The 13617-nt window shown below is 48.0% G+C and overlaps 1 protein-coding gene across 17 annotated transcripts in view; it reads left to right on the top strand.

Moving 5' to 3' along the window:
- Nucleotides 1-13617, top strand: part of TMOD1 (tropomodulin 1) — an 82014-nt gene that overhangs the window by 36703 nt on the left and 31694 nt on the right. For 12 of the 17 annotated variants that reach the window (XR_004959487.1, XM_036260877.1, XM_036260879.1 and 9 more), the window contains 3 exons: nucleotides 807-899; nucleotides 2707-2863; nucleotides 10355-10474. Coding sequence is in view for 16 of the 17 variants with exons in the window: in XM_036260877.1 (XP_036116770.1) it covers nucleotides 807-899; nucleotides 2707-2863; nucleotides 10355-10474 (370 nt within the window). In the remaining variant the exon portion in view is untranslated. Of the gene's footprint in view, nucleotides 1-176; nucleotides 384-806; nucleotides 900-2706; nucleotides 2864-10354; nucleotides 10475-13617 lie in introns of those variants that run through there. The other 5 variants (XM_036260881.1, XM_036260880.1, XM_036260883.1 and 2 more) reach the window with 4 other exon arrangements.

Genomic DNA, 13617 nt, shown 5'->3' with positions numbered 1-13617 from the left:
CAACAGCTTTCAGTAAAGATTTAAATAAATGAAGCCATATTTTAGCATGCTAAAATATATATTTAAAAAATATAAGTAATATTTTTTAAAATATTAAAAACATCTTTATTTTCCTCATAATTATATGGGCTTCAGTTTAACACAGTGGTTCTCAATCAGGAGTGATTCTGCTCCCCAGGGGACATCCGGAAATATTTGGAAACATTATGTGTGTAACAGCGTGGGGAGGAGATGGTACCAGCACCCGGCAAACAGTCTGCAGTGTATAGAACAGCCCCCAGCACAAGGAATCATCCAGCCCCAAATAGCAATTGTGCCAGCGTTGAAAACCCTGCTCTGACTAAGTCAGATCTATCCTCTAGCAGATGTATTTGAGAAGAGATGTGAGTTTGCAAACCCTTTCCCCCTCGTTTACAACCTTGTGGTTTTCTCCCATCACAATACTAAGCCTTTCAGAGGCCAGAATGTGCCCAGAACCTTATTTCCATCACAATGCATTACAGACAAAAATCTATCAGGTTTTTCCTTGTGAGGATCATTGGGAAAACACTTGTTTAGGTTGCTTAATTTATTTTATATATGTGTATGTTTCATTTTTTTGAATCTTGAGATATATTTTAATAACTCATTCCCTGTTCAACATACATATGTGGGTAACCAATCTCCTGTTACAGTGTATTTTATCTGATTATATAACCGTTATAAGTGACTGTGAGTGTGTGGCTCTGGGCTGAGCCCTGTTCCTGGGTTATCTATTTTAATTTTCTCAGCAACTCTGACACAGTGACTAATGTTCCCATTTTCAGGAAGCTGGCCCAGCACATATGAGTCATCACTACTCCAAGTCCGGGCATGAGCCTGAGGGGTTGCCTGTGAGGGGCAGGCACTACTCCTTGCAGGTGATCGCAGAGAGAAAGTTAGGTTGTTCGACTCAGTTAAGTCGGTCAGTGCCCTGCCATCGGAGAGCAGGGAGGGGCACACACAGCCGGCACAGGAAAGCCCATCTCACCTCAGACATGCCCACGGATGTGTGGCTCACCGTGACCGTCACCGTCCTGCATATCACGGTGGACGGCGTCTGAGGACTGCTGCTTAAGGAAAGCTGGGATGTCTGTGACATCACTTATGTTCTCGACATTCACCCCCGAATCAGTCAAGGCTCATTTTCTACCCACTGACCATCTCCTAACATGCTCCAGCTCCCAGAGGTCTCTCCTGCCCTGTGGTGAGATCCACTCGCATGCACACCAGCACCTCCCCTGAGCTCCTCATACTTACCGTGCACTGAGAGGCCGGCTCACCTTCAGCTCTTCCAGAGTCGGGGTCACACTCCGGTCCGCTGACCTCATACTGGAGCAGCAGTGCAGTGTTAGTGCTCAAACGTCTTGTAAAAAGTACACTGCAGTTCAACAGTGAGTACTGCTTCCCTCCCGGGCGTTACCCCTCTGTGTGCACATAGCTATCTTCACGTCCCTGGTATCAGCCCCTCTGAGGGGCTTTCAGGAAAGGAGCTGGGGTGTGGGTGGGTGAGTGAGTGAAGATTCGCGTTTTGATGGTACAAAGACTGAAGTTGGAATGGCTGTCCGGTTTAGCAATTTAGGGGGAGCAGCAGGAAGTGAGGTGAGATTCTGCTTACACCTGCCTTCCACCTCTCTGAACAGAGGGGGAGAAATGAAAGGGAGAGAGAGCAATGATCAGAACTGAAGATTGCCCTCCTCCCCCAATCTAAAGAAGGACCCTGGCTTTTGTTCTGGACCTGTCCGCGAAATTTCTTGGGCAAATTTTGCCTCATTCTGGGCTCAGTTTCCCCTTGAAGGAGGGGTGCATGCACTAGACAATCTCTAAGCATCTTTGCAAGTATAAATTTTGAATCTCTAAGGTACTGGGGGCTGAGGTAAAGGGACACCCAGGGGTTCAATCACCCTAATTAGGAGTCTGCGTTAGTGGGAAGCCCACACCTAGAAGCTTGTCCATGTTTGAAGGAGACACGACAATGATTGGTTGATGCTATCTTTCTTCAGAGACCCATCTCCAGGGGAGACGTTCAAAATATTTAACAGCCAGTATGGCATGAGCACAGACTGTCGGAGGGTAGAAGGCAGCTGGCTGGCCTTCTGGGGCTGCAGCCTGAAAGCTGGCCTCGCCCGCCTCGCCCGCCTCGCCCACCTCGCCCGCCTCGGCCGCCTCACCGTCTGCTGAGCCTTCACAGCTTGTTTTTTGGGTCTGCCTCTTTCTGCCCAACTCTGCATCCAGGGCTCTAACTCAAACCCCTTGGTTTTCTTCTCTCCCCAGTTGCTTTATACACAATGGCTATAAATATCCTCCTGCATCCAAACACCAGCTTAATCATATTTGTCACTCAACAGATGCTCTTGGAGCATCCCTCTGTGCTCAGCCCTGTGTTGGCTGACCCCTCACCCCCTCCTCTTCAAAAAGCATTAGAGGCTGAGAAACACAGGGAAGTCAAGAAACCTAACCTAGCTCGGCCTCACATCTGCTGTGTGAACTTAGACAAGCTCCTGCCCCTACCAGGTGTCAGACTCCTTCCATGTAAATGAGTGACTTCAGCCCCGTTGTTCAGTAATGAGTTTCTGGGGAAATGCATGTCTTCAGCAGCTGACCGCTTTCTCTCTCTCTCTCTTTCTTTCTCCCCCCCCTCCTTTTCTCTCTCTCTCTCTGACACCCGGGCCACCACCTCCACTGTAGAATGCACTGCTGCCTGCAGGCCTGAGGCAGAAGGATCAGACCACCAAGGCGCCCACGGGCCCCTTTAAAAGGGAGGAGCTCTTGGATCACTTGGAAAAGCAAGCAAAGGAGTTTAAGGACCGAGAAGATCTGGTCCCCTACACAGGGGAAAAGCGAGGTACTGAATAATGTTGCTTTATGAATATGTCATTCCCTGTGCATTGCTGAGTGCCAACTGCATGCCAGGGCCTGTGTTGGGCCCGATGTGACTGGGCCTCCTTGCCTGCATCCCTGCCTGGCCAAAAACATACACCCAACTCCAAAATCGATGATGTAGATTTAGGGAAGTTTTTGGGTAAACCAAACCGGTGAAACTTCCCCCCTAATCCTCTTTAATTGGGCTGTCCTGTTTATTTTTTATACAAACCTAGACACTTTTGAAATGAGAGAAGTAACTATTAATCATGTTACCAGGACATGAGACCTAAACAAGGCCCATCCTGTGCAAACCAAGAACAAGAGATCCCCTCTCTCACTCCAACCATCCCTGCTCTTTCTCAAAAGTCCCTCTCTCTGGCAGTTGCATTATTCCTTCCTTCATCTGTCCCTCCACCAGTCTGCCTGGCCTAAGGCAAGTCTCCCTGACTCTCCAGCCCCTCTAGGACTTCCTGTTGCACCCAAACCATCTCCTGCCCTCTTCCCTCAGGCTGCCCTTGCTCGACACAAGACACACTGCTTCCCGCAGGCCTGCTGAGCTCTTCTCTGCCTCGGGCAGCCCTCTGCCGGATGCCACCCTCCGGCACCGGCGCTGGCGCGGCCCTCCTGCTGTCTTCCTGCCCGGGAAGAGGCGTCATGGCTGGAAACAGCCTGCAGCAGGGTGCATTTTGGTGGCAATCCTGGCACTGCCACTTACCAGCTATGTGAGCTTGAGTGAACTGTTCAGCCTGCTGTGCCTCCATTTCCTGGTCTGTAAAATGTGGGTGATGAAAATAATATTACCAGTTATGAGGACTGAGTTACGATATATATAAAGCGCTTAGAACAGCACCTAGCCCATAGTGAGGGCTACGCAAGTATTAGCTATTAGTATCTTTTCGGCCTCAGCTGTCCTCCTCCTCTCTCAGGGGAGCCTTTCCTGTCGCCGTGGTTTAGGACGTGCAGTTTCTTCAGCTCCCTCTTGGTAATTCTTCATCTCAGGAGCCTGTGGGCTTCCTTCATAGTAATTCCCATTTTATCACTATCTCTTTATTTATCCTGTGCCTCTCTCACTGGCCTGTGAGCCCCATGGGCGCAGGGATTCGGGCTGTTTGTGCTCACACAGTGCCCTCAGCACATGGCACAGGGCCTGGTATACAGCAGGACTCAGTAGACAGTTGGTAAATGAATGAATGAGTCCAAATGAAATAAATGTACAATGAATCTTGTGGACTACTTCCATAGAATAGAAGTCCCGCCCTGGCCAGTGTGGCTCAGTTGGTCGGGTGTCATCCTGTGCACCAAAAGGTTGCCAGTTTGATTCCCAATTAGTGCACATGTTTAGATTGTGGGTTTGATCCCTGGTTGGCGTGTGTATGGGAGGTAACTGGTTGATGTTTCTCTTTCTACCTTCCTCTCTTTCTGAAATCAATAAAAACATATTAAAAAAAAAAAAAGATATAAGCCCCATGAGTACAAAGACCAAATTTGGCCCTGGCCTGTTTGGCTCAGCGGTTGGAGCATCGGCCTGCGGACCAGAGTCCCAGGTTTGGTTCCCGCTAGGACCAACTTTATCTTGTTCATTATATCCACATCTAATAAACCCCAGCATGTAGCAGACACCAGATATTTATTTACTGAATTAATTAGTTAATTGTGTAATTATTTATTTTTAGTCTCTTCCATTCTTCCTACCCCCAAGAATGAAGTGCGATGAGCAAAGGGTCCAGGTCTGTGGCTTGTATCTCTAGTCCCTGTTGAATTAGCACAGTACCTTTCACAGAGTATCTGCTTGATAAATAATAAAATGAAAAAGTCAGCAGGAATAGACATGGTGGGGAGGACACTGAGTCATCCCAAACCCTGGTGTTGGAGCTCAGACCACTGAACACATGGAGGGTCAGGGAAGTCTAGGGGCATCTGGATACAGAACTCTGGAAGGACCGTGTGATCTGCGGTGTCCTGAAGGTGGTAGCAGGGCCAGGGGTGGGAATGACTGGGACCTTGACCACAGGGCTAGGTGTGCCCCACTGGGAATGTGGGCACAAGATGTTCTTAAGCAAGGTACTTGTGCCATGAGGACTGATTTCTATACACCAGATAAAAATAATATCTCTGGGTTTCATGGGCCCTTAAAACACCCAGTGTCCCACCTGTACATTTGAAAAATGGGGAAACTGAGGCTGTGAGAGAGTCAGCAGCAGGCCAGGGTGGACAGCTGGTGAGTCATTGCTGGCTCCCACTTCCTCAGGTACCCACCCCTCTCCCAGGGGAGGAGCTGTAGATGGGGTGGGGGTGGGAAAGGGAATCTGGGTGGTACATAACCAGTCCTGCCCCTCCAGAGAATGCCGGCCTGGCCTGGAGCCTTGCACAGCATTGCAGGCTCCCAGAGCCTGCAGCCTTCACAAAAACCAGGCTGACCCAGGGAGAGTAGCTAGAATTTATTCATTGCCTCATGACAAGCCTAAAAGGTTCATCATCATCATTGTCATTATCACCACCAATGTCATCTCCATAACATTGATTATTGTTGCAGTCCTTGTAGGTTGAATATGCGGGGGTCTCAACAGAGAGTGTGGAGAAGACTGTCCAGCTCTAACAGCCAGATGGGGCCATTCAGTCCGGCCCTCGCTGGGCGTTCACCCACGCTGGGCCTGGAGCTTGCCTCGGCTGAGGGGAGACCACTCCAGCCCACAGGACCTAACAGAAGGTGACAGGAGCTATACCCTGGTGCAAAATCCCGAGGAATTTGAACTTCATTCACTCTCATTCAAGTGGGGGATCAGAATAAAATATCCATGCAGAATATTTTCATTGGAATTAGATTTGGCTACATGTGCTAGGGTAAAAAGTAAAATAAGAGAGACTTAAGCAAGGTGGAAGTTTAACTCTTTCACTTAGCAGAGTTGCAGGGTTAGGCAGTCCAAAGTTGGTAAGGAATCTTGCCTGGTATTAGGAATCAAGACCCTTTCCAGTTTTTTACATCTACCATAGCTGCAATATGTTCTTGTCCTCGTGGCACTTCGAATTGCTGCAGCACCAGTCATCACATCCACATTCCAATTAGTAAGATGAAGGAAGGGAAGAAGTCCAAGTCCTTCTTGTGGTGCTTTGAGTCATCACCCTTACTGGAGACACCTGCTGCAGGGATATAGTAAACCACAGGTCTTAAATATTTAGTGAATGTTCATCCTAGTCATTGTATCAGTCATTTTCACAGTTGATTTTCATTTTAGCCACTTTGTTTTCTTTGTATGTTTTTCCTTTTTCCAGATCCACATACAGTGGAGGTTATGATACATTTTCCCCCAGAAGCTTGTCATGAGACTTACTTATATCGGTATTGACCATTGCTGTAAACAACTTAGACAATAAAACAAAGTAATTTCCTCCACTGAAAGACACTGATCCCATTTTAGTGAATGCCTCTGGCATTTCTCTTCCCACCTCTACCATTACCACCCTGGTCCAAATCACCATCATTTCTCACCTGGACTACTGCAGGAGCCTCCTAACCCTCTCCCGGCGGCTTCCGTACTCCCCCCTCTTTGGGCTGTTCTCAATCAATAGTGAAAGTGAGCAGGTTTTTTTTTTTTTTAATTGAAGCAATATTCACATAATATAAAATTAGTCATTTTAAAGTGAACAATTCAGTACTGTTTAGTACATCCACAGTGTCGTACAACCACCATCTCTATCTAAATCCAAAACATTTTCGTCACTCCAAAGTAAAACCCAGTGCCGCATAAGCAGTTACTCCCATTCCCCTGCACCCAGGCCCTGGCACACCAATCTCTTTCTGGGGATTCACCTATTCTGGATATTTCCTATACATTAGATCATATAATGTGTGACTTTGTGTATCTGGCTCTTTTCACTTAGCGTATTGTTTTCGAGACTCATTCATTCCCTTTTATAACTGAATAATATTCTGTACTTTGTTTATTCATCCATCCAGTGATGAACTTTTGGTTGTTCCCACTTTTTGGCTATTGTGACTAGTGCTGTTATGAACATTTATGTACAAGTGTTTGTTTGAGCGTCTGTTTTCAGTTCTTTTCACTGGATCATATGGTAATACTACATTTGATTTTTTGAAGAACTAGAAAACCTTTCCAAAACAGTTTCACCATTTTTCATTCCCACCAGCAATGCACAGGGGGTTCACTTTCTCCATATCCTTGCCGACTCTTGTCATTTTGGTTTTTACTGTAGCCATCCCTGTGGGTGTGAAGAGGTATGTCACTGTGGTTTTGCAGTTTCCTGATGGCAAATGGCGTTGAGCATCTTTTCATGTGTTGTTGGCCATTATGTATATGCTCTTTGGAGAAATGTCCATAAATCCTTTGCCCATTTTAATGTGGTTCTGTTGTTGTTGTTGAGTTGTAAAAGTTCTTTATATATTCTGCATACTAGACCCTATCAAATATATGAGTTGTGGATATTTTCTCCCATCCTGCATGTTGTCTTTGCACTTTTTTGATAATCCTTTGCTGCGCAAAAGTTTTAAATTTTGATGAAGTCCAATTGATGTATTTTTTTGTTATATCTAAGAATGCATTGTCAAATCAAAGGTCATGAGATTTACGCCTGTTTTCTAAGAGTTTTGTAGTGTTAGCTATTATGTTGAAGTCATTAATGTATTTCCAGTTCGTTTTCATATATGCCGAGATAGGGGCCCACTTTCCCTGTGCATGTGGATTTCCAGCTGTCCAGCACAACTTCTTGAAGAAATCATTCATTTTTTTTTTTAATATGTTCTTATTGATTTTTTTTAGAGAGAGAGAGAAACATTAATTTGAGAAACATTAATCTGCTGCCTCCTACACGCCCCCTACTGGGGATTGAGCTCACAACCTGTGCACATGCCCTGACGGAGTCAAATTAGAACCTCTTAGTCCATGGGACGTCACTCAATCCATTGAGCCACACCAGCCAAGCAAAATGCTTCTTCCTTTCTTTGAATGGACTTGGCACCCTAAACCAAGTTTGCCATAGATACATGTATGGGTTTCTTTCTGGACCCTCAATTCTGTCCCATTGTTTATATATTTATCCTTATGTTAGTGCCACATCACTTTGCTTTCTAGTAAATCAGGACATCTGGGTCCTCCAACTTTGTTCTTTATCAAGATTGTTTTGGCTGTTTGGGGCCCCTTGCAATTTTATATGAATTTGAGAATTGGCTGGTTTTATTTCTGAAAAAAAAAAAAAAAAAAGCTGGTGACATGTTGATAAAGATTGCATTATATCTGTAGGTTGCTTTGGACATCCTTGCCATTTTATTTTTTATTTTTATTTTATTTATTTTTTATCCTTACCTGAGGACATTTTTTCATTTTTTGTTCAGATAGAGTGGGAGAGAGAGAGAGGAAGAGACAGAGAGAGAAACATTGACATGAAAGGGACACATCGAGTGGCTGCCACCCGCACAACCCCAACCAGGGTCGGGGACAAACCACAACCAAGGTACATGCCCTTAGTGGGAACCGAACCCAGGTCTCTCCAGACCGCAGGCCAATGCTCTAACCACTGAGCAAAACCAGCCAGGGCCATCCTTGCCATTTTAAAATGGTCTTCCAATCAATAAACTTGTGATTTTTAAAATTCATTTAGGTCTTCTTGAATTTCTTCCAGCAATGTTTTATAGTGTTCCGTGCAGAAGTCTTCCGCCTTCTTGGTTAAATTTATTTCTAAGTATTTTTTTCTTATGGATGCTATTGTAGATGAAATTATTTTCCTAATTTCCCTTTCAGATTGTTCATTGCTGGTGCACAGAAATACCACATATTTGTATATGTTGATCTTGTACCATGTAACATTGCTGAATTCACTTACAGTGATACCTCAGTTCTCGAACATAATTCGTTCCAGGAGGACGGTCGAGAACCAAATTGTTCGAGAACCGAAGCAATGAAACCCAATAGGAAATCATGGAAACTGGATTAATTCGTTCCAAGCCCCAGAAAATGCCTATTTACTGGCCTAATTTGTATATAATATGTAGAAAAACATAAGTCTCAACAAGAAATAAAAGTGTACAGTATGTCTAAGGGTTAAATTCAGTGTGAAGCGTGACTCTCTCCACAAAGCGTGACTCTCTCTCTGCACTCACACTGATGGCGCAAGCAAGGCGCGCTGGGCCGAATGAACGCCATTCGGCTCAACTCGGCTCATCTCGGAAGTTCGAGTTCCAAATATTTGTTCGGATTCCAAGACAAAAGTTTCTCGAATCTCCTGGTCGAATACCGATTTGGTCGAAAGTCAAGGCGTTCGAGAACCGAGGTATCACTGTATTAGTTTTTTCCGGAATCTTTTGGGTTTTCTACATATAAGATGTCAACTGCAAACAGGAATTATTCTTCCTTTCCAGTCTGAGTGCCATGTATTTGTTTTTCTTATTCATTTACTCTGACTAGAACTTTTCATGCAATGTCAAAGGGCAGCGATGAACGCAAGCACCCTTGTTCTGTTGCTGGTTTTAAGGGCTCATTCCCTTCTCATGCTCCCCAGAGCATAGGCCATCATCTCAGGGAGGCCTCCCCTCAGCACCCCACCTGAAAGAGCAGTGCCCACCTCGGTCACACCCTCCTGGAACCTCCCAGTCATCTGCTCGGCTTATTCCCCCCCAGTAACTCTAAGAGCTCTGCGTGCTTGTGTATTACCATCTTCTCTTGCTGAATTGTACATTGGTCACGGCTGTTCCCCTAGTCCCTAGGAAGGTGCCTGGCCCACTCAATAAATATCTGTTGCATGAATGTATATATATATATATGTAATTTTTCATACATGGAATTAAATTTGATGTTATCTTGCAAAATTGCTTTTGCCACATTTTGTCTTGGCATTTTCCTTATTAGTAAGTGGAGATCTCCATCACCCTTTATAAGAACTGCTGGAAGTCCATTACAGGGGTGCCCCAGAATGTCTTCAGCAGTCCCTCGTGGTGGACACTGCAGTGACCACCCTCGTGTGTGCCTCTTTGCTCCCTCGTGCAGTTACGAGTCTGACACTTTAAAAATATCACGTCCCATGAGGCAAGGAGACATTTCTTGCTCCCTAGTCCTTTTTTGATCATCTGAGTATATTTTATTTATTTTGTTTAGAGATGTTTCTAAATTTTTCTCTTCTGTCCTAACCCTTAGGATATCCCAGACCCTGCATTCTAATATATTTTTCTTTTGTGTCTTTTTCCTACTTACAGGTCATTTAAATTAATGACTAATGTTTTCAGTAGCAAGCAGTCTAGTTTGACCAAGCTATAAAGGTATTATTTTCAAAATGAAAGGTGCTTTGTGGGAGATCTTCCATTCCTGTTCTTGGGGAAGTTTGGCATTGTGTCCCCAGAGGGACAAACCCCAAGGGACTCTCAGCACCGAGGGGCCACAGGGCTTTGGGACGGTCACCCAGGGCTGTCGGCAGCGGCTGCCCAGTGCTGCCACTCTCCGTGTAATGGACACTCCTGTGTTTGCAGGGAAGGTCTGGGTCCCCAAGCAGAAGCCGATGGACCCCGTGCTGGAAAGTGTGACGCTGGAGCCGGAGCTGGAGGAGGCCTTGGCGAACGCCTCGGACGCGGAGCTCTGTGACATCGCAGGTGAGGCGCCAGGCACCCCCACAGCCTCCAGAAGGAGCTGAGCGTCTGCAGGGAGTCTTGGGTGGTTTATTGCAGCATGAACACCCTCTCTCTTTCTAACAAGGACCAGAGGAGACCAAGAATAGAAGTCCATATTAAAATAGAAGTCCACCATCAAAAACCAAAACGAGAGAAATAGAGATAGAACCACCCAAACCCATTACACCACACAGCCCTCTGTTCTTGCCCTGAGACCCCATCCCAGAGGGATGTGGAAGCATCCTGGGGGTGGGGGTGGGGCTGCAGGGCCCTGTACCCACCTGCTTCAGAGCCTGCCCACACCATCTAGAAGAGAGAACGGGGCGGCAGACGGAGGGCTGCGGGCATCTCAGGTTTGGGAGGTTCACAAGGGCTTGAACAACACCATCTCATTTTACTCTGCACAGCTCAGAAAACCTCCCTATCTCATATTTGTACAACACCTTCCACCTTCATGTGTATTTCCACATGGTCTTCCCAAACAGCCCCTAAAACTCCAGGAGGTGGCCTGACCTTCAGAGCCCTTCGCCCCCTCGTCATCTCTCCTCATTGCGGGCTGGCCCTGCGCCCACGCCTGCGTTCCGTGCCCACCGCGAGTCCGGGCTGGCCGCAGCGAACACTCCCGTGCCCCCATCGGGCTGTGCTCCTGGCCAGCGGGTGGGTGGTCTTTTCATTCGCAGCCTTGGGGGCTATTACCCATCACCCAGGTGACAGGAGGGTGGATAGTGTGGGGAGAGACTCAAGGCAGGTGAGAAGGGGCGAGGGAGGATGGGGTTGATGCTGCTGTGAGGTGGGATCGGGGAGGAGTCAGGGAAGGCTCCAGACCGCCATCTCCAGAAACTACGTGGGTGTCGGTGCCATTAAAGAAGGTGGGTGTATTCGTCTGCTTGAGCTACCGTAACAAAATACCACAGCCTGGTGCCTTAAACAACAGCAGTCCATTTTCTCATAGTTCTGGAAGTGGGGAGCCCAAGATGAAGGTGTCGGCAGGTTAGGTTTGTTCTGAGCCCACTCGTTGGCTTGTGGTGGCCGCATCTCTCTGTGTCCCTCTGTGCATGTGTCCCCTGGTGTCCCCTTGTGTGTCCTGATCTCTTCTTATGAAGACACCAGTCAGATTAGATCGGGGCCCACCCTAAAAGCCTCATTGTAACTTAACCACCTCTTTAAAGACCTTATCTCCAAATACAGTGATACATTCTCAGGTCCTGGGGATTAGAGTTTAATGCATGACTTTTGGAGGGACACAGTTCAGCCCACAGCCGCGGGAGAGGAGCAGGCTCCAGGGAGATGCTGCGTTCACTCTGAGGCCTTTGGAGTGCCCGTGGGCCTCCCAGGAGGGAACAGCTGAACATGAAAGTCTCCGAGTTCTGAGTTCTGCACGGGATCCGCACTGCAGCCTGTGGCATCATTAGCAGAGATATGGGAGTCATTAGCATCCCACGCTCCAGGCAGAGGGCATGGCAGGAGGGGGCCTAGGGCTCTGCAGGCAAGTGTCCTGGCGGGGCAGAGAGAGGAGAGGTGGAAATGAGGCACCGCCAGTGAGTGGGGCCAGTTAGCCAGAAATGGGCTGGGAACCGAAGGCCGAATCAAACTGGGCAGAACCCAATGCAAGAGCTAGGGAGACAGAATGCGGTTCAGTGCTGGCCTGAGACTCAGAGGTACGTGAGGCCAGAGGCCAGGTGAGGCCACCCGTGCTGTGGACTCGGTCTCCTGCCCCCTCACGTCCTCTGGCTTCTCGTCAGTGTTGCGCATGAGTCCTGATGGCATTTGTTGCGGGGGCTGGGAGCAGGAAGGGCATGGCTGTCATCTGTGTGGGGCCCTGTGGGCCGGGGCAGTGAGAAGGCTCCAGGCTGCAAGAGGGGGGACCCTGGTGCTGGTGCCCAAGGCCGGGGGAAAGGGCCTAAGGAGGGAAGGTGGAGAGCCAGGCTGTAGACTGAGTCCAGGAGGCAGGAAACCTGGGAGAGGCCAAGGGCAGTGGCTTGAAGGGTGTCAGGGCTGAGAGAGAAAGGTTTCCCCTTCCCCTGGGAAGTACGAAAGCAGTGAGCACCCTGCCCAGGTGGAAATTGAACGCAACTCAGAAAACGTAACTGGTTTGCGTTGAAGTTTAGTTCTGTTTTGACAAAATCACACAAATCATATTAGATCCCACATCCTGCTCATATATTTGGACTGACCCATTTCCCTGATGGGGGGGGGTCCCCTTGACTTCCAGTCCATCTGTGCAGCAGGGATGCAGGTGGGTGACACCCTGTGCAGCATCTCCCTCTGACTCACCCTGGAGCTGTTTTTCTCCTGGTCCTTCTCCTCCGATCACCCTCTGTGACATCGCTCCCTTCATTAGTCAGCTCAGAGGGGTTATCAAATGACTCCACACTCAGAACCGCCAGTTTCTGTGCCAAAATAGGACTGCAATATTGGGCTAAGTTTCTGTCTCAGTTTCTTGAAATGCTTTCTCTTTATTTTCGTTGGCGTGGCTAATTATTATTGTTCATGATACCATCCCCTTCTGAGGTCCAGAAAGGAGGGGGAGCTGTAAGTCGACATCGGTGTTCACTGGCTAACCTTGGCGCCTGTCATTGTGTGTCAGCCGTTTGAAGGTGCCGTGTCTCTGGGGAAGGAGGGACTGAACGTTTATTGACCTCCAACGATGTCCCAGGTGCTGTGGGAGTTGCTTCCAATACCTTGCTTTGTTTTTATTGACTACAACAATCCTGTGAAGTAAGTTTTATTGTCCCCATTTTCTGGATGGAGGAAGTGGGCCCGGTGAGGTGAGACGCCTTCCCGTGGGGTTGACCCCCAGGCAGCTTCGTGCTATGGCCCACTCGCAGCATCGCCGTCCAGTGCAGCCTGGATAAAGCCCTCCAGGGTGGGGGGCAGGTTGGACACAGGTGGTGGGTGCGAGGGGGTGCCAGGCCTCACGGAGTCATCTGGGGGAGGAAGACTCTGGATGCCTCACTAGGGTGACTCCTGGGACTAGGGGAGCTTTGGGAGAGACTGTTGAAAGCAGGGTGTGGGCAGAGGGGCAGTGGTGTTTAGAGGATGGGGGGACACAGGAAGCAGCCCAGGTAAGGCCAATGGCCAGGGGAAGCCACAGGACTGCTTATGAGCTGTGGCTCCACCGAGAG

This window comes from Molossus molossus, unplaced genomic scaffold (assembly GCF_014108415.1).
Source record: "Molossus molossus isolate mMolMol1 unplaced genomic scaffold, mMolMol1.p scaffold_m16_p_14, whole genome shotgun sequence".
Lineage (NCBI taxonomy): Eukaryota > Metazoa > Chordata > Mammalia > Chiroptera > Molossidae > Molossus > Molossus molossus.
The sequence above is the reverse complement of the archived record's forward strand: the minus strand, read 5'-3'. Positions and strand labels throughout refer to the sequence as shown.